This window comes from Balearica regulorum, chromosome 10, assembly GCF_011004875.1.
Source record: "Balearica regulorum gibbericeps isolate bBalReg1 chromosome 10, bBalReg1.pri, whole genome shotgun sequence".
Classification (NCBI taxonomy): domain Eukaryota; kingdom Metazoa; phylum Chordata; class Aves; order Gruiformes; family Gruidae; genus Balearica; species Balearica regulorum.
This window is the reverse complement of record NC_046193.1, coordinates 19,865,862-19,891,299: the sequence shown is the minus strand read 5'-3', so window position 1 is coordinate 19,891,299 and position 25,438 is coordinate 19,865,862. Positions and strand designations below refer to the sequence as shown.

Genomic DNA, 25,438 nt, shown 5'->3' with positions numbered 1-25,438 from the left:
GACTCTTTAAATGGAAAATGACTTTAAATGATGGTGCCAGGGCAGTTGGAGTGATTTGCAGCTGGCACAGGTTCACAGTGTAACTGGTAGTTTTCAGCGAGACTAACCACTTCTTTAGGATGGAGCACCGGAACTGTTTTGAAGAATTAAGGGGAAAGAGGAGGGGGAAAAAAAAAATCATCCACTTTTAAGTGAATTTGCTTGCTTTCCCTCCTTGAGGCTTGTACCAGAATGATGGCAATTCAGGGTTTTGGTTGTGTGTACAAATAAATGCGAGGCATGTGAGCGTATGCAAAACTGCAAAATAGTAGTCATCAGGATGATAGTGGTGTTAAGACACTCGCGAATACAATAAAATGAGCATTTTAAATTCAAGATTACCTTATCTGAGAACTTTCTTTAAAAATGATAGCTTTGTCTGGATGAGTCGTTACCATTGTTATCTGCAGATCAGAAGTTGACTGGCAGAGGACTTGGAAATATTTCTGTTGTTTTAATTAATTATTGAGGGCTTTTTGTTATGTAGGATCGTGCTCTCTGCTAGCTTTGTTTATAAAGGTAGTTGAGTTTCCCCTATCCTACAACATGCTGGGCACACACATAGATAACTCATGCTGGTATGCCAGGAACCAGTTTACTAAGTAGATTTCTTCTAAGACTTTCTAGTTAGGGGGAGGAAGCGCTTCCAAACTGAGTATTGTAATATTGTTTCCTGGCAAATTTTGAAACCATCTGGGTGAGTTCCTCGTGTCCAGGAGTAACAATTCTGAAAGCAAAAGTTTCTGTGCTCTCAGGCTGTCTTGTTCCCACGGTGCTTGAACAGCAGCTATCGATGGCAGCCCAGCGCCTGACTTTCCCGGGCAGCAGGCGTTGTGCTGCCTGAATGGAGCTGGACACCCCAAAATGTCACTTGTACACCTGTGTTCAGTCCTCTGCGTTCAGAGGATGCAATGGGGGGAAAAAGCTCCTCTGAGCACATGGTGGTCTTTTGAAAATGCATGTCTGCATGCCTCATCATCCTTCAGAGTGTCTTTTCTTTCTTCTTGTGTTTAGTAGAGCAAACCGATTTATTAAAGCATTGACAGTGACTATTTCACTTCTCATTGTGCTGAGACAGAGGTATGAAGGAGTAGGTGGGGACTGGTACCTGTGGGTACCAGCTCCCTGTGCTGCTGACTGTGGGCTTCCCGGGGAGCAGCATCCGCTCCACATTGCAGCAGCCCTGAAGTGTCCCTTAAATAGCACAGCTGCTGCAGGCTGGGGCTTTGTCGGCAAAGCTACCTTCCTGGTTGGTCAAGGACTCTTGAAATGTCGCTTTCATATGAAAGGAAATCCTATCATTTGCTTTATTTATTTATTTAATAAAAAGGAGGTTTTGCTTGCTGGAAAAACTGAGTTTCTCTCATTTAGGTGGTTTTTTTTTTTTTCCTTTTCTTTTGCAGCATCCTTAGAGATTAAGGGCCTATTGAGACTATTCAGCATCTGTTACAGAAATGGTAGTTTCTCATTTTGCTTCTATGTGAACTTAGCCTGATTGGTAAATGATAGAGAAGTCTTCTTTTGAAGTATACAGTGTTCCAGTGTCATGCATGCACAGTGAAATTTTACTCTGATAAACCACCCCCACCCCTGCATTGCCAGGGGACTTCACAAAAAGAGTTATTCAGTAGAAGTTTCTTACTGGTTTTTAAGGAAAGCTGTTGGTGCCTCTCTATCCATGTATTTATTTAGGTATTCATGTTATCTGCATTTCTCAAAGTATGACATAAATTTAAGAATTATGTTTAAGTGATTGGAAACCCTGTTACATAGTTCTTGCTAGTGACCATCACTCATAGGTTTGTAGGCTGTTTCAAGCTCATCAGTGCTGATCTTAGGACAGGATTTGAAAGAGTGATGGTGATTGCAAAAAAAATTACTCTTGATATCTCTGCATTAGAGCTGATTTTAAAACTTAGGCTCTAAGTTTGAAAATTTCAGTTTCCATATTTATAAAAATTCACCTTGTTTCAAAGTTAAAATTTACCTTTCACTTGCTAATAGAAGTTATGGATGTTTGAAATGTGTTGTCAAAACACAAATTCTGGACTGATGATACTGGTGTGCAGCTTCAAAACCTGAAAATGACATTCAACTCTAGCTGTTCAACAGGTGATGTTTTAGACTTGTTATTTAAAGGTTGATTTTTTTTTTTTTTTGCAGACATAGATTAGACCGTATTAAATTTTCTCTTTAGAATTGACAGGCTTCTTCAGGAATGGTACTGTGTGTGCGATGCCACGTTATCAGGCATTGTATGTTGATGTGTACTCAAATTTGGAGTTGCTTGAGCATGTTAAAAGAGAGAATGTTCTTAGAACTCATTTTATAGTAAGAGAAATGTATGGGTTTTTCTTTGTGCTTATCCAATAGCACGCTTTTAAAAAGGATGCTTTCAGAAATGTATTCTGCTTTTTAGTTTTAGTACAAACTTTTGGGGAGTGATCAACTCCAGAATTTACCTGACGTCTCTCTCTTGCTAGGGAGCTCATTTTCTCAGCATCTCTCCTTTTTCTTGCTTGTTTTCCAAGTTTTGTCTCTCTCTTGCTCTGATTTTTGAAGCATGAAACTTAAGTATCCCAAAACCTGGAGGCAGATGCTCCTGGATGGGACATGTCAAGCTGGATTAAAGGATGGTGTATAGATAACAATTTCTGTTACTACTCAAGATTTTAGTGTCTGACACAGAAATATAGATAGATATATTAGCAGCAGTGATAAAGCACTTTTACAACACCATGTCTGGTATTCCCAGTTTTTAGTTTCAGTTAGAGTTGCTAAAACTACTCTTTTCCTCAGATTTTCATTATTTTAATTCATAATACAATAACCATGAGCAGTTGCTTTGGGGAATCTATGTGTTAAGTTTTCATCAGACTCATTTATACCTTCATGCTGTGAACTACGCCTTGTACCTCAACAGGAAATTTTGACCCTGTTTGTTTTCCTCAGGATTATACATAGCTTAATAAACAATCACATAGGAAGAAGTATTTAAGTAATTGGCTTTGTTGTAAATCTGAGTATTTTATTATACACGTCTTGGTTGCTGCCAGCTTTATGAACCGTTTTCAAATTTTTGCTAGTGAGAGCAGCTTATTTTTGACAAGTAAGTAAAATGGCCTTAGGTTTATCATCATTCTGGTGGTGGTAGGCAAGTAAATTTTGTGCTGAGATCAGTGAATTTTTCATAACAGTTTTGTAAGTCCTTGTAAATCATGGGACTTTTGGTATTTTGCAGTAGGGTGTGTCCATAGATGAAAACGCCAGAAGCAGCTGCACAACAAACTTCACTGTTTCGGTGTACAACCCACTGAAGTACTGATTTGAATTTTCAGTGATGGATTAACCTGAACCTCCGAGTGGATCAGTGAACAGGTCAATAGCACGATGAGGGCAGTTGCAGTAAGCTTCTAGAAATCAAGCTTGTGCATGTAACTAAAATCATTGGTGACCAGAGTAATTCGCATCTTAAGAAAAAATGATTTGGTAACCTCAAGGCCATCTTTTCAAGTTCAAGCTTGGTGTGATCTTTACATTTACTGTTGCATCTCATTTCATAAACACTCGGTTGTGGATTTTGTATATGTGAGCACAATTTTTCTACTGCTGTAGAACATCTTCCCTACAAATGCAACAGGTGAACAGGAGGCAATGCTTTTTTTCCTGAGTGCTTAACCATGGACCTAACTACTACTGGTGGTAAGCAAATGCTTAGGCAGAGAGTAAGAAGAGAAGCTGTAAAGTTGTTCTTGTTCAACTGGAATTTAGGGTGATGTTGCAATTGGGAATTGACGCTATTTTAATTTATTACATATTGCAAATTTTGTTTTAAGCAAGAGAGATGTATTGTGCTCTTTTTTTCTTAATATCTGATTTTTTTTTTTAAATGGATCATTAAAAATCTTAGAAAATTATCTTTTATGTAAAATAGTAGAGCAAGAAAACCTCTGAAAAACTGTAATTCTGGCTATGTACTTTTGCCTTAGATTTTATATATAGTCATGAATCAGAAGTAGCTTTATAGTATTTGTAAGCATAATGAAGTTGTGATCATTTGGACAGTTCTGCTTCCCCATCAAACAAGATAAAACATGCTTAAAATGTGGTAAACCTGGTATTTTGCTAATTCTTCACTAATTTTACATTTATTTAGAAGTGTGTTGAACTCCTTGTTTAAAGAGACTTACTTTATTTTTTCATGAAAGCAGAAAAGGCTAATTCTGACTTTTTCCCATTCTAGTCCTTAAAAGATGTTCCTGTTGTGACAAGGAGCCGTGCATTCGGCATCGCACAGCAGGCAGCGACAGGTGTGGAGGCTGTAGCCTCCGCCCGTAGCTCCCGGGACAGAGCCGGGAGCGGTCGCCGTTGTCGGAGCGGATCTCTGCCAAGGATTCAGACTAGGCAGAGAAAGTCCAAGTGTCTGCTGGACAGCCTTTGCTGGCACTCGTTAGTTGCTGCAGATTAGATAGGAAATTACCTCCTGTTGCAGCTTAGGTGCTGCAGATGAGAGGATGGGCAAGACTGTCAGCGTCGCCTGGGCTTCCAGGCAGTCCCCAAAACTCCAGCATGACCTTTGTTTTGCCTCTTGCAGACTTAGTAAGTTAAATTTTACAGTATTAGTGGTTACATATGCCTCAAGCTCTCTTCCAATAACTGACACTCAGTGTTGTTATTCACCATCATCGCTATTTTACCTCCACGCTCTGGTATCAAAGAAGCCTGAAGAACAACTTGTTTTAACTTTTACCATCTTGTGATTTCAAATTAAATAGCTGCAAAAGGGGAGAGTTTTTGCTCTTGAAGTGCTGTTTTGCATGAGACCTCGTTAGGGATGACTCTTCATTCTCCAGAGTGTACAGGAGCTTTTGTTGGCTACTACTGTCTTACACTACTTGGTGTCATGAATCCTCCCCAGAGGCGTATCAGAATAAACCTGTAGCCCAAAACGTGTACCATATAATGTTAGACATCTCTTTCTGAATTACTTTTATAGGGTTGTGTGGTAGAGAAGCACAAAGACCCAGGGCAGTAAGGTAAGCGGAGTCCATGAGATTGGGTGGAGAATCCCAGGTTTATGATCCATCTCAGGCTCAGTACTTTTTAACAAAACCAACACAGAGAGAAGTTTTGTGCAAGTTTCATGTACTTGCACAGATGCAAACAGTGGTGCTTTTTCTACTGAAAGTTTTCTAACAAATTCCCAAATAGCCCTGTTCTCCAGCTTGGGCTCCTTTTTTTTGCTGGTGGCCTAAGATGTTTCTTAATTTGATAGGAGGTGAATGGTCCTGATTTGCTTTCACGTTTGGATTTGTAATAGTGCCAGCAAATGACATTTGCAGTTTCCAGTTGTGTACTGTATTAGAATGGGTGTTTTGAGAAATTATGTGACTACTCAGCTGTGGGAATGGCAAAATGCTGGTCAAGCTGCTTCCGAAAACATCTTATGGCCCTGACTTTAAGACTATATTGTAATGGGATTATATGAAATAATGCATATTTTAAAAGAACTGTAAAAGTATTGAAAAACCTATTACACTCTGCTATTGAGCAGTCGTACTGAAATAGTTCCATAGATCAGTTCTGGAATTCTCTTAGTACTGGATTTGAAATTTTTAGCATATGTTTGCTGAAAAAACATAAAACCAGAAATGTGAGCTGCAGAATCTGTGCAGTGGCAACTCTGGGAATAAAACTGTATATGCTTTTATTTGTAAATATGCCCAAATCATTAAAAATAAGCAATGCTAAGGCTCCTGTAACAATTAAAAAATGAGTATTCTTTTTACAGGCATCGTTTGAAGAGCTTCAGGTGCCCTGTAGTGGCACAGAGGCAGTGACTAGCTGGTTTCCAGCAAACAATAATACCTGGTGCGATGTGTGAAGGGATGTGGCAGCTTGCTTTTCATTTAGTGACTTTCCCATTCTTAATTTAATAAAAAAAGGAGGGGGGTGGGAATTGAAGAAAAGTGGAGTTTCACCCTAAAAGGCAGGGGAGCTGGCAGCCTTGGGAGGCCACTAAATGTTAGCTACTGCTAATAATTTTGAACTATTTATGGTTTAAAAATGTTAGTACTGTGGGGAGTGTTCAAACTGTGAGAAATGACCTGAAGTCTAAAAACCTCTGGTGGACAAACATAAAGTTTAAAATATTCTTCTGAAATCTGAACAGCTCAAGGTTTGTTGTCGTGGCCAGGAATAGTTATCGCAAAACTAAGACTCCTTTATCTCTGCGTTGCCTATTCTTGTTCCTTCTGAGGAGAAGGGAGACAGTGGGCTGGATGGTCAAGGAGCACGTTGAACACTTTGTTGGAGGCTTTCTTGGAGGTGGCTGTACTCTTTTAAATTTATTTTGTGGCAAACAATTTTTTTTGTTTGTGTGAAGCTGTTATTTTCTTTCCTGTTTTTTCCAAAATGTTCTGACTTAACACTCAAGTCTTTCAAAGAGGTTGCTATGTCCTTCTGTGTAAGATTAGTAGCAAATGCCGTTCTCTTCTTCAGCTGAAAGATAACCCTGTCCTGCTGACGGTGCATGAAAAAGCAAAACCTGCAGCCCAGAAGTGGATGTTCCTTCTTAGATTAACTTCTTTATTTTTAAACATCTATATTCTAAATAAAAACACAGCATTAACATATCAGTGTTTAAGGAAAATTCTGTTCTTTCAACAAAATACTGGTCAATCGCATGTTTCTTGCTCTTTGTGCTTCTAGTTATCTTTTACTGTTTTTATTGTTGCCTTGTGGTCTTCTATTTACATGGAGAACTTACCAGATAAATGTATACAACTTACATACTGCTTTGCAGTTGTACACTAAGGACAATTTGTCTATTCATCCTGTTTCTTGTTGCTAAAAAGGACCGTGTGGTCATCACAAATGAGCTCGAAAATACGCATGCAAGAACGAGTGCTCACCCCATCGTGTTTATGGCTTAATTTCTCCAAAGCTTTGGTTCTTCTGGATGCAAAATTCTTTTAAGGAGATGTTAATTTTTTTTTATGTGTTCATGGGTTAGTTTCTAACCTTGCTTGACAGTATTGCTCCAGGAGTATGCTTATGGTGTTATTGTTCTGGCACTAACTGTTTTATAAACACTCGCATAAATACTTCTAGTCTTGTTTTCTTGTTTTTCTTTCAGCAAAGATATAGTCATATGTGACTAGGATTATCAAAATAATTGTGTATTTCACACTGCACAGCGTATAAAACACATTTTCTCAAAGAAACGGCGAACTGTGCAGAGGTCTGCTAGTATCGCTGCTTGCATCAAAGCCAGAACAGCATGAAATTATCCAAATCCTTGGTACTTCACGTTACATGAGGCTTTTGACTCTGAAATCCCACTTGATGCCACTTTCATTCTTCTGATAACATAGTTGTAGGAAAGTAAGAGCAATTGTAATTAGATCCACATTTCTGGGGATTGCTGGAGTCCCTCAACGTCTCTGTGTGTTGCTGTGGGTATAAAGCCAGCCGCCGTCTCTGCTCCACAGTGTCTGCAGGAGGCGGGTGGCTTGCCTTTTCTCAAGGCAGCAGGACCAAAGAAATCCCAAACAGATTCAGAAATTAGGGTGACATGAAAAATATGGTGCAACTTATCCTCCTATATCCCTGTGGAGATCTAGGTCCGAGTAACTACCATGTGTTGGATGTGCGATGTGATTTGTGCAGCTCTACTCCTAAGCCCGGTTGCTGGGGTTAGGAGTGGAGCAGCAGAATTCCTGGGCATCGCTGCTCTGGATTTGGTGCCGAGACAGGCTTTAACGGGAAGCTTTGAGATATAGAAGAAGATGCAGGTGGTGAAGCGCTGTGAGATACTTGCTGGAACCTTTTAAGGTACTTACTTATTTTAAGTACTTTTTTATTCTGTTTTTGAGAGCACAGGAACATAGGCAGTGCGCCCTTTGTGAAAGGTCTTGCTTTTATTCCAAATCCCATGAGCCAGACATCCCAGTGTCACTTAATATGACAATCTCAGGGTCTAGTATTTGCAGTCATAACATTTCTGTGCGGATCTGTTATTAAAAGGTAGTAAAGAGTATTTGTGTGCATCATTTATGTTAGTTGATGGTAAAGACCTAGTTGCTAAACCCATGCTCGGAATAGATAGATATATTTCAGCTTTTTTTATGCGTCAGTATGTCCTTGCTGCACAGATCATGAATTGTTGCACAAATATCTGCTCCTGTGATGTAAACTACAGTTTAACTAATGTGACAGAATTTATTTGGCTGAACATAACTTGGAAAGCACGGTTTAATTTACTTTAATTGCTCTTAGTTTTAGAGAGGGAGAAGACAATTCTCTTCATATTGAAAAAAAGAAAAAGGATAATATTCATTTATTTGTCACATCAGGGTTGCATCTTGATGGTTGAGTCTTTACCCAGGGTGTTGCTTAAATTAGGGGGAAATTGTCCAAGCAAAGCATAACTGTATCTTCATGTTCAAGTCAAAGGAAATGTGCCTGTTTCAGACACTTGCATTGAAAAACTGGTCTTGCAATGTTCATCTGCTGGCATTAGCCATTGGCATGTGTCATTGCACAATACTGGCTTCTCTGTTTTTGAAAGCACTCACCTGATACTAGTCACAGAGCATGCATAAGTAATGGTGTAGTAGCACACTTCCATGTGTAGGGACATGATTCAAGCAGAGTTTGTTGTAGCAGAATTTGGGAAGTAAGACCTGGTGGCCTGCAAGAGGAAGCAGAGCACCATGGATCAGCGTTTGGCGTCTGCGAACCAAGTGTAACACTAAGTATTGCATCTCTTCAAATAATTTTTTTGGAAGTTGAAGCTTGTTAGCTCTGGTTTGTGTATAATGTTGTTCGTTTAAACCTTCTGCTAAATAACAATATAGTTGTTCCTTAAGTGTGAGTGCTGGTTAGAACGCTTGAAAGAGGCTGAGTTGGGGTTTGATTTTGTCACTTAAATGTATTCTTTGTTTATATGAATTGTTTTAATGTTACAGAACGTAAGCTTATGAGCGGATTTGGGGTAAAAATGGTTAACGCTTGTTTCTGGGGCTGTTTATTCTTACAAAAAAAATTGGAAGAGGGAGGCTGCCAGTTTCTCTTCAGCATATTCTGCTTGAATGATAACTTCTATTAAAAAAATAATGGTTTTATAAAAAATATTTGGGTTTAAGCATTCTCTTTGGAGATTGCCAAAAATAAAAAAAGGGCTAGCTGGAACCAAATTAGGGGCAGGGAGACTCGGACACAGTGTAGTCTTCAAAAATGGAAAAAGAAAAAAGGGATCCTTGTGTTCTCACAACTTCAAATTCTGCGGTAGAAGCTGGAGCACGTTAAATGATTGTAGCCCAAGTGGGAATGAGGCTTGTTTCTCTCCACTGATACTTTTTTTTTTGCCTTCCTTGTTCAGTTCTGAAAGGGAAGATGACTAGTATCCTAGTCATCTAGTATACTGCAAAAGTATTACTGAATTTGTGCTTTTCCTTATTTCTAGAAGGCAACGCAAACTACCTGCTTGGGGAAGAATCTACAGTGCTCATGAGGAAGGTGGCCACTTTGGCAAACAGCGTGACTAGGATGTGGCATGGATGGCTGTGGAGGCAGGAACAGTGTTTGGAGGGATGGTCTGTGCTAGAGGTGCTAGGTTAGATCAGCCTTAGCCCTTCAAATGTGTTTTTGGTAAGCAGGGAAACTTGGAGCAAGTTTTGGATATTGCAGCTACGTTACTTGTGGTTACTATGGTTGTAGCTTGCTGTGGTTAAAAATGTGCTGTTCAACTTGCTTTGGTTGGCTTTTTGTAAAGGGTTTGTAACCAGCGTATCCTGGCTGTAGTAGCAGTGTGGGCCTTATTTGAAGGATTTTATTACTCCTATTATTAGTAGTATTAGTATGCCAGTTGCTTAACGTGCCTGGTTTTTAACGTTCCTAAGCTTGCTGATAGTGTGAGTGAAATAGCCAAATCAGGAATTGGAAAGCTATTTATTGGGTTATTTGCATTATTTAAAAAAATATAATAAATCTGTTCTAATAGTACAGCAGATCTTGAAACATGCTCTGTGTTGACCAGAGTCTCAGCAGCCTTCTGCTCCCTTCGTCTGTGTGGCAGGAGAAACGCTATCAGCAGGGCGGCCGTCCTGTCCCTTCCCGCAGGTCCCCTGCCTGCGCACGCCGCTGCCTGCTCTCTTTGCTTTCAGTTCGGGGTTTGTCCTTACCAGCGAGCCTTTGCGGTGTGTAGGAAGGAATATGCAAATAGGAGTTTTGGAGAATTTGTGCTAGTTATGTCAGCGGCTGGCCAGAAAATGATAAAACTTAATAATGTAGAGTGCCATGACAAGCACTGATGAGGAGCGGGAGAGCATGGGGCGAAGTGTCTCCACAGGAGCACTTTAAGGCTGGGTTTTTTTGGATTCCAGCCTTCTCTAGGTAATTACAGTGTGACTTCTTTATGTATTTTTTTTTATTATTATTTTGAGTTTGGTTGAAGTTTCCATTTTAAAATTTGTATCTTCATGCAGTGCGGCACTCTTGCAACAGGAACGGCTGTGGAGGTTGGACATAAGGCTTGGAAATAACATTGCAAACAGGCACATCAGAGTGGTGCAAAGCAGAAAAACTTTGAAGGTGCTCTCAGATTCTTGAATTGGGATTTCCCATGAATGGCTCTGGTTTCTGACTTAGCTGGTGTGTAAACAGCAAAGAATTGTAAGTCTCGGCAGAAGTGGCAGCTTCAAGCAGTGAGGTTAATCATCTATAATCAAGTAGGGAGATGGTATCTGCCCTCTCTTTGAAGATTTCTTGATACTTTATCTTTTTTTTTTTTTTTTTGAGTAGGCGGTTAGCAGGTTGCTTGACACAAGCTACTGTTATCAGCTTTTAGTGTGGTTGCATCAATCTGAAAATCTTTTCCATGTAACCAAAACACTTTTCTTACGTGTTTATTCTCAGTCATACAGCCAGAAATTGCTGTATATGGGATTTTAAATGCAAGGATGCTAAATACTATCACTGTTCTGTGGAACAGGCAACTGCTTGATCTGATCTGCAGAATGTTTCAGCATCGTAATTACTTAAGGCTGAAGACCAGATCATCTTTGTTCACTCAGAAATGTATGCAGATTGTGGCATAAAATGAGTTACAGTTTCTATGTTGGGTGAAAAATCCAAATGCCAGTGGTGTTGAGGCGGGTCAGGGGCCTGATTGCAATCTGTTGCATAGACTTTGTAATAAGCTGTGGTAGTGAAATGAAATATTTGGGTATATCTGGCTTCAGTAAGAGCATCTTGGTTCCATTACACAGAAAACAAGAGCCAAGAGAGGCTTATTAGATACTTGGATTTTCCTGTGACAGGCAGCAGAACTTTTCTGGGTGTTCCATTGTCAGTATCATTTCTAAATGCAGATGTTACATGTAATTAGTGTTTTGTAGGGGGTTTTTTTGAACACATAAACCCACTAAGTAGCTTCTTAAAGTCTCTGTAGGTGTTTGTAGTAAAAACTAGATGCAGGTACAGAGCTCTGCAGCAGAAAGCCTTGGGTTTCTGTGTTCCAGTTGTAGACTTAATGATAATTGCGTACCACTTTCATTGGCAATCAGTTGTAGTCTGATCTATGCAGTAAAATTGGATCGTATTTATGACCAATATAGCAGCTATGGACAAGCATGAACAACGGTCAGAATTAGTATTCAGCTCATAATGGACGACTAATGGAGTTGATAACCTGATTTTCTCCCTTCCTCTCCAAGCTGTGGACACAGGGAGTAATAGATCTTTTTGGTATGTTGAAGGGGTTGAATTGATCATGAATAGTCAGAGTATTCAGAGTATAAACTGCTTTGTGATGTGCCAGGGCAGCAGGGAGAGGTTTTGAGTTGTTAAGCTGAGAGGAGCCGAGTGAGTGGATGAGGAATGCAGGAGAGATGATGGTACAAACTTCTGTAGGACTACGCAAGGACCAGTAACCAAGGTGTTGGTTACACACGAAGCTATTTTTTCATATAAAGCATAACTTGAAATGGATATAGCCTTTGAAAGACAGTTTGTTTGTGTATTTTGTCTGAGCACCATTGAGGACTGCAGACAATTGTGTGAAGACGGTGTGTCGGAGGCTGGCACGGCCATTCCCCCGTGGAAGCGTGAATGCCTGCTTGTCTTCTGTGCTCCTGCCAGTGAGCTTCGGTCCCGGGCCTCAGGACAAAGTCATCTCAGTTACCTTCTCTTGTTCTTTGTTATTTGTGCAGGCTTGCTGCTTCAGGGAACCAGAAGCTCGTTTGAAAAATTAAATTGAAAGATAGGAAAGAGACGATGTTTATCAGGAAACTTATTTTTATCACTCTGTTCCTTCTCTTGAAGTATAGCCACAGCACGTGGCTGGCAACTTCTTGAAAGCTGCTTTTTCAGTATTGTCCCCCCAAAATTGGCTGCAATTTCATGACATGGATGGAAGAAAGGGAGCATTATACTTAAGAATGTTAGATGAGGCTAAAAACTGATGAAACAGCAGTTTGGAGCATTTATTAATTTAAAAATGTCTGTCTTGTTTGGTAGCAGCAGTAGTACTTCACGTTAAGTAAGGATATCCATTTGGCTCTTTATAAGTGGAGTATTCTTCCCTGGTTGCTGAAATAAATCTTTATATTGCTTTTGGTAAAGCTATTTTTACTGTGTAAAATTGACTATAGATCTCTTTTTATTGTCATTATAGAAAACCTAGAATAAACTCTCAGTTGGTGGCACAACAAGTTGCCCAGCAATATGCAACCCCACCGCCACCTAAGAAGGAGAAGAAGGAGAAAGCGGAAAAACAAGACAAAGAAAAACCTGACAAAGAGAAGGAAATTAGTCCAAGTGTTACAAAGAAGAACGCTAACAAGAAGACTAAGTAAGTTTGAAGGATGCACTATTAAATGTGGAGTGATTTCAGTAGCACTGTGCATCAATTAATTGTGTGGTTAATCTAACATGATACTCTCCCTCTTCCCTCTGGTTCTTACAGACCAAAGTCAGATATTGTGAAAGATCCTCCTAGCGAAGCGAACAGTATACAGTCTGGGAATACCACAACAAAGACCAGCGATTCAAATCACACTTCAAGGTAACTTTATACTAAAGTTGAGCTCTCGGTATCTGAGAACTGTGTTTAATAGCAGACACTGGGTTTTTTGGTGGTATGACAGAGAACTGTCTAACCCACAGGGTCTGCCAGCATTAGTACGGCAAGACTATCAGTGGCTAGGAGCCTTCTCCCTGTACAAGCACTCAAACACTCTGCTGGTGAGGACAGATTAAAGCATTGGAAACACTTGTTCTGTTGTCCACTCAGTTTTCGTTTCTCTGCTAAAATAATCATATTGTCAATTGGGCAGTAATGCTTTTGGCTGTAAAACACAGTGGAGGAAAAAAATTAACCAGCAATCGTAGTGGTCTTTATCAAATTCTTATCATCACTTGATAGCAGTAACAAAGGTTACTTTTTTACTTCCTTATCTGTAACTTAGTCACTGTAATTGTCAAGATAATTTTCCAAGTATACAGGAATTAAAAGACTGCATGAACAGATTTGCTAGAATCTTCCTATTAAGAAAAACCATGAATGGTTGGTTTCGTATTTGTCTAAGTTTCCAATGACTAGCTGTCTATGGAGAGAGCTTTATTCCTAGTCTTGCCTATACTGATACTCCATGCTTGTTTTCTTTCAAGTGGTGCCTTGTGCTCTATTTCTTAAATCCAAAAATTCAGCATCAAAGTACAGTTTTTATATTATGGACCTTAGAGCTACAAGAGGCAGAATTCAACCGGGCGTGTTGCCTATGTGGGCTACGTAAGAATTGCATCTCTTTAAAAAAAACGTTCTGTAATAGGTATTTTATAGTGAAGCCACATGAACTGAAGCAATATTAGTTAGCTGCAAACAGCTGTACAGCACATGGGAAATACGGTTTGCGCCGCTGTTAGCGTTAGGATTGGCAAGACGTGACTCTGCAGAAAGCTGTTGTCTTGGAAGTTTTTTAAATAATAGCTTGGAAATGTTTAATAAGAGTGAATATCCTTTACACAGTAATTCACTTGAATGTAGTGAGGGCTTTCTGAGACTTGCTGTGCTGAAAGACTGGAGCTGTTTGTGGGAACTGCTGTTAACTCTTCCTCAGCCCCCAAAGGTCTTAAGTGTCCATTCCTGATTTGATTATAGAAATATAGCTTTATTGCAGTGATTTTTTTTAAAATAATTTTTGATGTGTTGTTTGGGGTTTTTTGGTCCTGTTTTCTTTGAAGCAGTTCTTATTTTGAGCCTTAGGATGCAGGAGACTTGATGCACTTGACTAATGAGATAATATTATGTTGATAGATGACATCAAATAATTGTTTTTACTCCTCGAAGGAGTCACTCTGTCTGCTGCAGAGTCTTTTAGTCCATGTTTTGTGGCAAGCTTTTGTCATTCCTAATTAATCCATAATAGTATCGGTTCTGGCTGGATATTTTTAAGGGACACATCATTTCCTTCAGTTATTAAACTGTCTTAAGTGTTTAGTGGAACTTTTCTTGCAGCTCACTGCCCTCAGGAGTGCTGTCAAGTGCCTTTTTAAAGGACTTGATTTTTACAGAGTCACAAGTTGTCTGTTCGGGGGTTTTTTTTTTCCATACCCAGGTTTCTTAACTGTTTTTTTTGTAAATTATCTTTTAAGGATCTCTGTGGATTTTTATGGAATCCTGTTTGAACTTTTGGATAGCGTGTCTGTTTCTGACAAAATATCTTGGTTTATTCCACATCTTCCTGTGCACTTTCAGATTGGTTGTTTTGAAACACATTTCTTATTTGGCCATAAACTTTTTCAGCTATAAACATGAAACATCAGGGTGTTTAATTTTGCAAAATAACGTGAATGGGCCAATCCCTTTGGCTTCTGTAAGAAGCAAAAATTGTATGCATGTGCTGAAAAGATTGTCTGGAGGTTTCCATCTGTGCTTAATCAGCTCTTTGCACAGGGGACACCCCTAAAACATCCCGCAGAAATGGTTGGAGGGCTCAGTTCTAGAACTGACATTGAGAATGTGTTTGTGAGTGGGACTGTTGAGAAATCCTGCACCTCCGCCCTGCTTCCCCCAGTGCTTCATGGTACTTTGCATGGCATTGAAAGATGCTTGGGCAGTTTCATTCAGGCACTTGGTGCATGATTTATGTCAAAGGCTGCTGGTAGCGGGAGCTTTTCTGGGCAGAACTTAATGCAGCTTAGCTTGTTTGTTTGTTTTGTTTCTTTCTAAATATGACTTAGTGCTGGCTTTTGACAAGCAATAGCAGGAGTGCACGTTCAGCCCTCTAGAAAGGTGGAGGCAGTAAGGTCTGTTCCGGTATCTGGGCCAGTGGTTTTCTTTTTTTGCTGTTTCTGAGTACAAGAGAAAACAAATGACCCAGGCAAATTACAGGAAGAACTGGGTTTCCTAGAGGAACTTGGGGCTTAGGGAGGAAAATACGTACGCGTACTACGCTTCCGGGAACGCTTGCTGCTGTGTTTGCTGCTGATGCTTTGGGGGCAGCCTGCATCTCCTGAGACGCTATCTGAAAGGTGACGGAAACCCCAAAACCTGCTGAGCTAGCTGGCCTTTCTTGTTACCCACAAAATGACATGATTTAATCTAGCCTGCGGTTACATGTTGAATTTGCCAACTCCTGCAAGCGCGTATGTACAACGTATATGCGTGGGCATGTGTGTCTGCTGTGGGAATTCATTTAGCACAGCTATGGATTGGAAAAGGCTGGTCAGGAAACAACGGGGCTGTTTCAAGTAGGAGGTTTTACTGAGTGTTATCCCAGCACAGCAGTATTTTAATTGCATTTTCTATCAGAAATGCTTTTCCTGTGATACTTCTTAAAAATTGAAACAGCCTGCTAGGTTAGATATGAAAATACTATTTTTGGTGCAGTAACTTCATTTTTGGTAAGGAAGCTTGCAGAAGTACAATTGTTCTATTTTTGAAGCTGTACACCTGTCCTTAATACTTTTTTTTCCTATTCCATCTAGTTGTAGAATACCACTCGGATAACTGCTACTTAAGGACTTTCCCCTTGTTCACTTACCACTGCAAGCCGTTGAGTGCGCAGGCTTAATTTCCTCTTTTTTTTTGTTTGTTTGTTGTTTTCTTTTTTTTGGTCGTTGTTTTCTTTTTTGTTTGTTTGGGGTTTTTTTTGGTTTGGCTGCATTAGCCTAGTGGGCTGCAGACGAGGAGGAGAGGCAGATTGGTTTAAGAAGCTGGAGCTTGATCCCAAAGTAAACTAACCTTCCCTCCATCCCTTGGAATAAGGCAGTTCTCAGCAAGCTACTTTTCACTGATGTATAAAGACTCTCCTTTTTAATTTCCCTATTGGGAATATTCTGCTGCTTAAGCGTGACCCTTAATTAGGAGCAAAAGCTGTAAATTGCAGCAGTTGCTGCAGCTGACTTGGAATTTGCTGGTAGCTGGAGGAGTGTCCAAGGTTTGTTGTATCAGAGATTTGGACCAGCCCCTGAAATGTGCATGAATGTCAGCTTCCTAGAGTCTAGACCCTTATTAGCTACATTACTAATTGAATGATAGCGCAGCATGCAAATTACTGAGATAATCCTGAGCTATAAATACCAGTGTGTTCTCTTCTGGTCGTTTTGATTTTTTTCCCTTTTTATTTTTTTTTTCCTTCCCCCCTAACCAAAAGCACTAGCTGCGAGAAATGCTGTTGTACATTCTGGATTTTATTTACAATAGCCTCAGTTCCAGAGGGAACATTTTGAGCAATTTTTATACGTAGGCTGCTTGGGCATCTGATTTGTATAAGCTCAAAGCAGTTGAAAGAGAAGCCAAGTTGTCCCAGTGCCTGCGTTGTTTGCAGCTGCAGAGTTCCAATATGGGAATGAAAGAGCCGTGGTCAAATGCTTTCATGTGGTTTTGTATTGCAGAGTCACAGCCTTGTCTCATAACATCAGGGCACATGATGAGATGGTGAATTTAGATAAGAGAACTCTTTCATCTGCCCCTTGGGGAGGAGATCCTTTGGTCTGTCTGGCTCCTGTCCGCTTGGCTCTGCTGTAGTGTCCTCCTTTCTGGCAGAGTTGGATTAGGGATAAGTCTACAGCAGAGCACCCTTTGCAGAGCTCTGCACGACAGGTTTTTCTGCTGGGGCTGAGCGTGCTGCTGCAGGGAGCAGAAGGTCAAGCTTTCGTCCTCCGCTGTGCAGCCCTTACTGCTGCCTAGATTCTCCTCCTGATTATTGCCATCCGCACAGGCGAGCGGAGGACAAGCCACGCCGAGTTTGTTGTCAAATTTTTTTTTCTAATAAACTTTTCCTTTCTCGTTTATTTTTATCCTTTTTATAAATGTTTTCTCATTTATTTTAGACCCAGACTGAAAAATGTGGACAGAAGTACTGCGCAGCAGCTGGCAGTCACAGTGGGAAATGTCACAGTAATTATCACAGACTTTAAAGAAAAGACTCGCTCCTCTTCCACGTCATCTTCTACAGTGACCTCCAGTGCAGGATCAGAACAACAGAATCAGAGCAGCTCGGGCTCTGAGAGCACAGACAAGGGCTCGTCCCGTTCCTCCACGCCAAAGGGGGACATGTCGGCAGTCAACGACGAATCTTTCTGAAAATTGCACATGGAGTTGTGGAAACTATGAATCAGGGTATGAAATTCAAACACTCCACCTGCCCATGCTGTTCAAATCCTGGAGAGCCTCTTCTGTGCTTGAACACACACTTTCTTGGACATCGACCTCTTACTGATGCAACCAGGATAATTTCTGCTTGCCGTGGGCATCTGGCCACCAAGGAATTTCTTGCCCTAACGATTACTCTTGACACTTTTATGTATTCCATTGTTTTATATGATTTTCCTAACAATCATTTATAATTGGATGTGCTCCTGAATCTACTTTTTTATAATATCTGCTGTGCACAATTTTCCATGAACATTACAACTTTTTGTTTTGGGGTAGGGAGCGGGTGGGGAGGGAAGGGGGCTTTATTTATTGCATTCACAAACTCCATCCTCTTTCAACATATCCTTTTTAAGTTCAGTTCTTCTTCCAGTTATACTGTGTACTATCAGTTTTGATATAAATTATATATAAATATATATATAAATAAATATATATAAAGGGTTATTTGAAACCAATACATGGAAACGCTGGTGCTTGAAACACTGTGAAGTGAAAAAAAAAAAAAAAAAAAAAGAACAGTTCAAGATCTGGGACAGTCCCCTTCTGTGAAAGTACTGAAACTGAAATGGAACTGGTCTTAGGTGAAAAGTGTTCCTGAAGGTTTGAACCTGGATGGGACCCATTCTCTCTATTGTTCCTTCCCCGTTTCTTCCCTAAGCAATGGCTAAAACATACTGGACACACGGTTTTGATTTTTTATCGCTTGGGATCTGAAATGAGAAAAGATTGCTCCAGGTAGCTTGTATTTCCACTAGGGTAACTCAGATTGGCGATGTGCAAGTTTGTGCCCGGCTGGAGCGTTCACGTTCACAACCAGACTGGTGTTTGCATGCCACGGATTCATGTATTTTGGTGATGTGAGCATCACTATGTGGTGCACAGCCAATCCCACAGACGTTTGGTGTTCTTAGATTTGATGAATTTTGTCCACCTGCATCGGTGACCGAGGTAACTTTAGAACTGGAGTGGTTTGCTTTGGGTTGGAAGGCAGCAAGGAGCCATAGGGCTGGGAGTGATCGCCCCTGGTGCTCGTTCCAGCAGGTGGGTCGGTCATCCGTCTGTCCCGTCAGTGCTGTTGGGGTGGCTTTTCTCCTTGAAGTCCACCCATATTCCAAGAGCGGTTTCTGAACAGCATCTCATCCAGTGATGACATTGGGCTTGTCAGCGTTTGGATGCTTTTGGGTCTCCTGCTGTGGGAGCAAAAGTAGGGAAAAGCTTTCGTGCTGGCAAGTGGGTGACACGCGTGGCTCCTGCTCACGACCAGCATCTCCTTCATTCTTGCTCTAAAGCTATTCAGACTGTAATTTCTTTTCCTGGCCCATGAGTATTGCTTTACAGTTTACCTTCCATGCATTATCCTGCTAAAACACTAGGCTGAAGAGGTGAAACAAACTTTTTTTAAAAAAACCCCAACAAAACAAACCCCAAACCTCTTTGGCTTTTTTTTTGGCTCTTTATTTAGTGGCCCCAGGGTGCTTTGCAGTAATTTCAGGTGCAGAGGCTGTGGCTTTATTTGACATCAAATGCATAACTTTTTTGGGCCTGATGAAAGAGGGCCACATTTTGACAACTTTGTGCCAGCTTGTTATATTGTGAATTATTTGCTTAGCAAGAGTAATTTCTCTTTGTGGAGGCAACTTTTAAGATTTCTTTTAAAATCAGTGTGGTTTTGAGTAGCAGACATAGGTTCCTTTCACACTGGCGACAGAAACGTGTAAGGGATCCGTTAGAACCCCTGCTCGAAGGTACATGCAGTGGCAGTGCCTTTGCAGCAGTGGTTTTATTCTAAATACGTTAACGTGGGCACCCCGACTTAGTTCTGCTTATATTCACAGTATAGGCTGTCGTTACCTTTTTAAGCATTTTTAAAGAATTTATTAAAGAACCAAAGGAAACCAGATGCTTCCTATGAGCATCAAGACAATTTATTATACATAGTTTTAAATACTATGAATTTCTCAATCCACATTTTAACATTAGTGGGATATTGCAAAGACATTCCTTTTCCAGTTTTTACTATTCCTTTAAGGGTCTCAGGGAGGGTAAACTGGTCAGCCATATTTATTTATTTTACTGAAATGTATTGGAATAATTTTTTAAGAGAGATTTTTTGAAGATGCCCCTGAACTTGTATATTTTGCACTGCTTTATAAATGATCCGTTATCAATTAGGCTTGCGTGCATCTCGGCCGCGATCCAGCGAAGAGTGTGAGTGAGTGGTGAGTCCCTCTGGCTTCAGCGGGGCTAATTCTGGTGCTTCAAGTCAAACCACGCGCTCGTCTTCGTTGAATCTGGGAATTTGTGCAAAAAAAACCAACAAAAAAATATTGTGTGTACCAGGAAATTGCTTCTTCTTCAAGTGAAAATGGACCTGTAGATCAGTTGAAAAAGCTTTAACGCCATAACCAGCTACTCGTGGCTACTGGTAAAGTCGGTAACATCTGTCTCTTCGGGCGTGCCTCCTTGATAAAGTAGATTGCTATAAATAAGTGGGAAAAATTTCTTTGGAACAAGTGACCTGTAATTCTGCATTCAGTAGAAATTGCTAGCTAAGCATTGAACCTCCCCAGCCTCAACCATAGCTGCTGTGTTGTGAATTTGAAGGATAGTGTTTGCATTTACACTTAATTTCTGCAGTTGGCATCCCCACGGCACGCGTCCGCGGGTGGGATACCCTCTGCGCTGCGTCCGTGGGTTGTCCCGCTGTTGGTGGGAAGCGTGTTTTAAGAACCAGACCAACCGAAACACTAGTGTAGGGGAAGGACCAGATTCATGGTGTTCAGTGGCACAGAAAGCAGGTAAGTGAAGCACAGTGTTACGTTTGCAAAGTTTCGACTCTTACACAGACACACACACACACACAGAGACACCAACACAGCTTGCCTGACTTGCTCAGTTTGACGTAGTTCTGCAAAGGAAAAATGACAGCGTTTTACACCACCAGGCTATTTATTTTAATTGGAACACTTTGCTTGTTTCAAATTGGACAGATCGAAAATTGGCAGCAGCTTCCGTGAGTTTATTTCCACTGAGATGTTTTCACCTGCCTTACCAAGATCATTCTCAGTCTACTTTTTTAAGCTCTACCGTAAACTTAAATTATTGAAAATTTATTAATTGCTGACTATATAATAACCTTTGCTTGTATGTAACCGAATGGTTTTAAGAGCCAACATTTAGAGTATGACAATGGAGCTGAACAGTTTTTAATGCGCAAGCAGTTCTGTTCTTGTGTATGACTTGTAACCTTAATTTACTGTGTAAAGATGGTTACATTATTTCCTTAGCTTTGTTTGTTGGAGACAAATATAGAATGCTTGTTTAAGTATGTCAAAACATAATCTTATCTTGTGGATTTTTATGTTAATGTATTATACGAGCTATATTTTTCATTTGCCCAGAAAGACAGCTTGTATAACGCTTTTGAAAGTTTTTCCGCTCTGTAAAGTCTTTAGAGCTGACAGTCCTGTTAGGTTTGTTTTAATCTTCATGCTAAAGTGTCAATGGTGGTTTTGTGAACTGGTCAGAAATTCACAGGTCTTAAATGTTTTCGGGAAATTTATATTGGACACTGCTCTTTGTCTAGCAAATAAAAGATGTTAATATATTCCTGTTACTGGCATGTGCACGACTGTTATTAGAAGCCACTTTATCATTTTCCTGCTTTAAATAGAAATGTCTATTTATGAATTCTGCTTGTAGTTTTTTCACAAATAAAATAGTAAAATTTAATTAAATCTGAAAGCTCTCTTTTTTGGGAGATGCCAGTATTGAGAAGAAGTGGAGAGTCCTGTTGGTGAAGCACTTTGTCACCGTACATCTTGCGCTCGTGCGGTGGCTCGTGGACCCCACTTCTGCAAACACATGGGCACGCACGTGGAAAACTTCAGGCAAGTGAGTAAATCCACTGTTCTCTGGGACTAACGACGTACAGACAGTTTGTGACGGATGTGTCTGCAGAATTTGGGTTCTGGTACTTTGAAATAATCATTCTTCCCCTTTCTGTTGCTGCAGAAATGGTGAGGCTTAGTGTAGAGGATTTTAGTGAGAGCTCTTGGGAGTTCCTTCAGCTGGCTTGTGCTAACAAACTCCCAGGAGTAAAATTAATAAAATCTAATTGAGAGCCTAATTGTATTTTATAGCGTAAAAATAGTGGTATTTTGCAAGCAATGTTTTGGTCCTCTGCCCAAGAAACAAGGTGATGTGAATTACTTTGCTCCTTCTAGTTTGTATTTCTCCCCACCTGAGATGGGAGACGTGTGATGTACCTGTTCAAATACAAAGTCGGAATTTGAAAACCGACCAACAGGTAAAATGCAAAGACGGGAAAAAAATCTTACTCTAGAGGAGTAAGGAATATGAGAACAGCTACTAAACTAAAAGCCATTTGGATATTTTTGTGTGTGTTGTAACTAGAGGTCGCTTTAAAAAAAAAACCGACTGTGCAAACAGACTCAAATGCTTTTAACCTCATTTGGAAATGATTCAAAATCCTTTGTGCCAAAAATAAGAAGAAACAGGAAAGGTAGTGGTTATTCTACAGACTCAGAAAGCACTTGCTTGGCATGCTGGATGAGTGAGTAGAGAAACAGTCCTTGCCTCGAAGAGTGTTCGATCCCCATCCCCTACCTGCAACCGGCCAAAGGTGCTGGAGCAGCTGCCGGGCAAAGCAGCAAGAGCTGCGGGGAGTGGAGGAGACGGGCTTCATCTTCATCACCGTCCGCCTACTTCGTCACCAGGCAGAGGCTTGAATGGAACCAGCAGATGATTTCCATGGCAGCACTGGTACCCGCCAAGTCTGACCACTCACCGCTTCACCGGGGTTTTGGTTGACTGGTCTCCTGGAAATCCCTTGCCTTGGAGCCCCGTGAGCCCAGAGCTGCGTTCAGTGCTGGAGCTGCAGAATTGGCCCCGCCGTGGGGGAAGGAGGGTGAGGGCTGCAGGTGAAAGGGCACCCAAGGATGCTCCAAGGTATGTACTGGACTTATGTCTTGTGTTGAAAGGTGTGCCTTTGGAACCTACAGGGAGTACGGACGGAGATGGGGATGGGGAAATCTAGTTCATGGCTCCTTAGGGTTTTGTAAACTTATTTCTGGGCCAAACAGTTTTAAGACTTAAAGGCATTATAAAAATCAGCACCCCTTCACGTAAAGAGAGGAAAAAAAGAAAAAGCTCTCTCTTCTGTAAGGCTTGTGTCAGCTAATTTTTTTAAACTTTTTAAATTTAAATCTGAACATACCTCCTTTGCACAGTTTGGGGCCAATTAAAACAAGATGCTAACACCCTGCAGTCTGGAAGGAGCTTTAGAAACCTGCAGCAGGGTTATGCCTGTTCTTACCCCCCCGATGCGCAGCCCTTGCAGCCGTTAATTGTATGTGTCCAGCAGCAGTTTTACTGCATTTAAGTCATGACAGGAGTTTCCAGGTGCCGAAGCAAAAGTTGTCTGTAAAAGATATGATGGATGTGACAAACGGCTGTGCTGGTCCAGCTGTATCCCATAGGAATGCGAGTGTCCCGTGGGATACAATGCTGAGTGCTGTGCTGAGTCAGCAAAGCGCCCTGAGACGAGGCTTGGGTTTGGATCCTGACATTGGGCAAACTCCTTCCCATCTCACCGAGGCAGCTACATCAAGAAGAAATTGCATTTGCAATTGCAGAGCTACTGCCTGTCTTTTCTTGTTTGCATCACCAAAAACCCCCAAACCTCCAAAAACCTGGCTGGGAAACTGGGTGCCACGTACTGCAGGAGAGGGGGATGAAGACGACTGGTGCACTGCTGCGCCTGTGGTTTTGAGTGTGGGCTCCTCCAGCGTGCAAATGTTTGGCCTCAGGCAAGTGTCTTGCCTTGCAGCAGGTTGGATGGACTGCTGCAGCCCTGTTTATTTGGTTGTTTAAACCTGAGTCTACAATGTTTTAAGGGGAGCAGAGCTGCGACATGTCACTTGTGATTCACAAACTGAAAAGCTAAAAGGAAAAAAAACCCAGACAAAACCCCACCAAAACCCCACACAAATCCTTGTTTTGCAGACCTGGTTTTTTTATTTTACCCTTTGATTCTTGCCCTTCACCCCCCAAGGAAAGAAATTAATTACACAAGCATGGTAGATAATGTGTGTAATGCATTTCCAATTTGCCGTTTCCCTCAACGCCCCCCTCCCTCCCCGGTGCTCCCCGGAACGCTGGGTTTTGTGGGGGGAGGAGTGGGAGCCACAGCAGAGCCAGTGTGTCCTGATCGCTTGTGGAAAACCAGCAGGATCTGGAAGCGGAGGGAGAACGGCTGCAATTTGCAACATCTTCGTGGCTTTTGTAGTTGTAATAAGGACAGGGCAACATCAGGTCTCTCTGCCTTTCTTTTTCTGGGCTGTTTCTTTCTGGAATGTTTCTGGGCATAAATCTTTCTTGGTTTTTTTGCCCTTGCTGTCGGTAGGTGCGGTGAGGCTTGTTTGCTGTTTTCCACTTTATGATGGCCGGTTGCTTGGTATTTGTACAGAGCCCTTTTCTAGACAGGGTTGAGGCTGATGCTGAACCTCTCCAGTAGGAAGGCATGGGAAACTTCTTCTGCATTGCTTTCTCATTGCTGATTTAGGTGTCTCCTCAAAGAAAAAGCTGTATGCAGAAATCAGCAATAACATCAAACTGCTGTTCCAGAAATTCCTAATCAAAGCATTTCAAGCCACACCAGGGCAATTATCCCACTTACTCTCCTGTGGCAAAGCATGGAAGCATGTAATGGTGAAGAGCACTCTGTACCTATCTCTGGTCTTCACCTAATATTGATATTGAAGCTAGAAAATAGAGTTTTCCTGCAGCTGGGTCTTGTACTGCAAATCTCACAGTGCTTGCCTGAAGTCCCCGGTTGCCCCTCAAACAGTGATCGCTCCTCGCAGAGCAGTACACGGTCTGGCAGCCCTGGCTGTGCAGGAAACGTGGAAGGCACGAGCCAGTTATGCTTCCTAGATGAGGAATCAAGAAATAAATACTACTTTGTTCTCCTCTATGTCTCCATACAAGAAAAAAAAAAAAAAATATCTCCACAATGACTATTTATTATTTCCAGATTTCATGAAGATTTCATGACTTTCTGACATTTCCAATTTTTTCCAAATTCTTTTTTTTCAGCATTTGAGGTACGTGAGAGGCTGTTCCAGCACACACATCGCCTCTTCTCCAAAACCATTGAGAAGGACTTAAAACTGCACAGTAACTACTAGGAAGTTGTGGTGTGAGAATCCCCGTTGCTCTTTGACAATCCTCCCTTCCACCTCCTAGCAGGTGAGGCAGAGGTGTTCAAAGCCTGTAGCGCTGGTAGCCTTCACTTAAATACCGTGAAATTCCCAGTGTAATACACACTTGATAACAGCACATCAAAAGCTTTTAGAAAGTATTAATTGGCCACAGCTACTGGAGCTGGCTGGAGTTGGACAGAGGAGGTCTGAAGTGTTGAAGTTACTCTCAAGTGTTGGGAAAAAACAAGTTTGGGAGTTGAATTTGGGTATGAAATATCCCTGTGAGCAGGAGGAAGCTGGCATGCTACAGAAACAGCATGTGATTGCTCAGGTAAGAAGAATTGGAAGGAATAAAGCTGGTTTTTTGTTCCTCCTCAAGCTGTGCTGTCGGGGCTGTGTGATTCACGTTGCCTGGGAGGTTTGACGTGGAGTTGGCAGGAGGAGTTTTCCGTGTTTGTGTATCTTAGGAGGGATTAAAGCTCAGAGTAGTGTAGAGAAGCAGGAGAGC

At 41.2% G+C, this 25,438-nt stretch overlaps 1 protein-coding gene across 1 annotated transcript in view; it reads left to right on the top strand.

Annotated features, from left to right (window-relative positions):
• RYBP (RING1 and YY1 binding protein) overlaps positions 1 to 21,436 on the top strand; it is a 45,343-nt gene extending 23,907 nt beyond the window's left edge. Inside the window, exons 3-5 of the mRNA XM_075762452.1 lie at positions 12,719 to 12,895; positions 13,010 to 13,108; positions 17,380 to 21,436. Of these exons, the coding sequence (XP_075618567.1) occupies positions 12,719 to 12,895; positions 13,010 to 13,108; positions 17,380 to 17,632 (529 nt within the window). The 3' untranslated portion in view covers positions 17,633 to 21,436. The remainder of the gene's footprint in view (positions 1 to 12,718; positions 12,896 to 13,009; positions 13,109 to 17,379) is intronic.
• Positions 21,437 to 25,438: the final 4,002 nt, after the last annotated feature.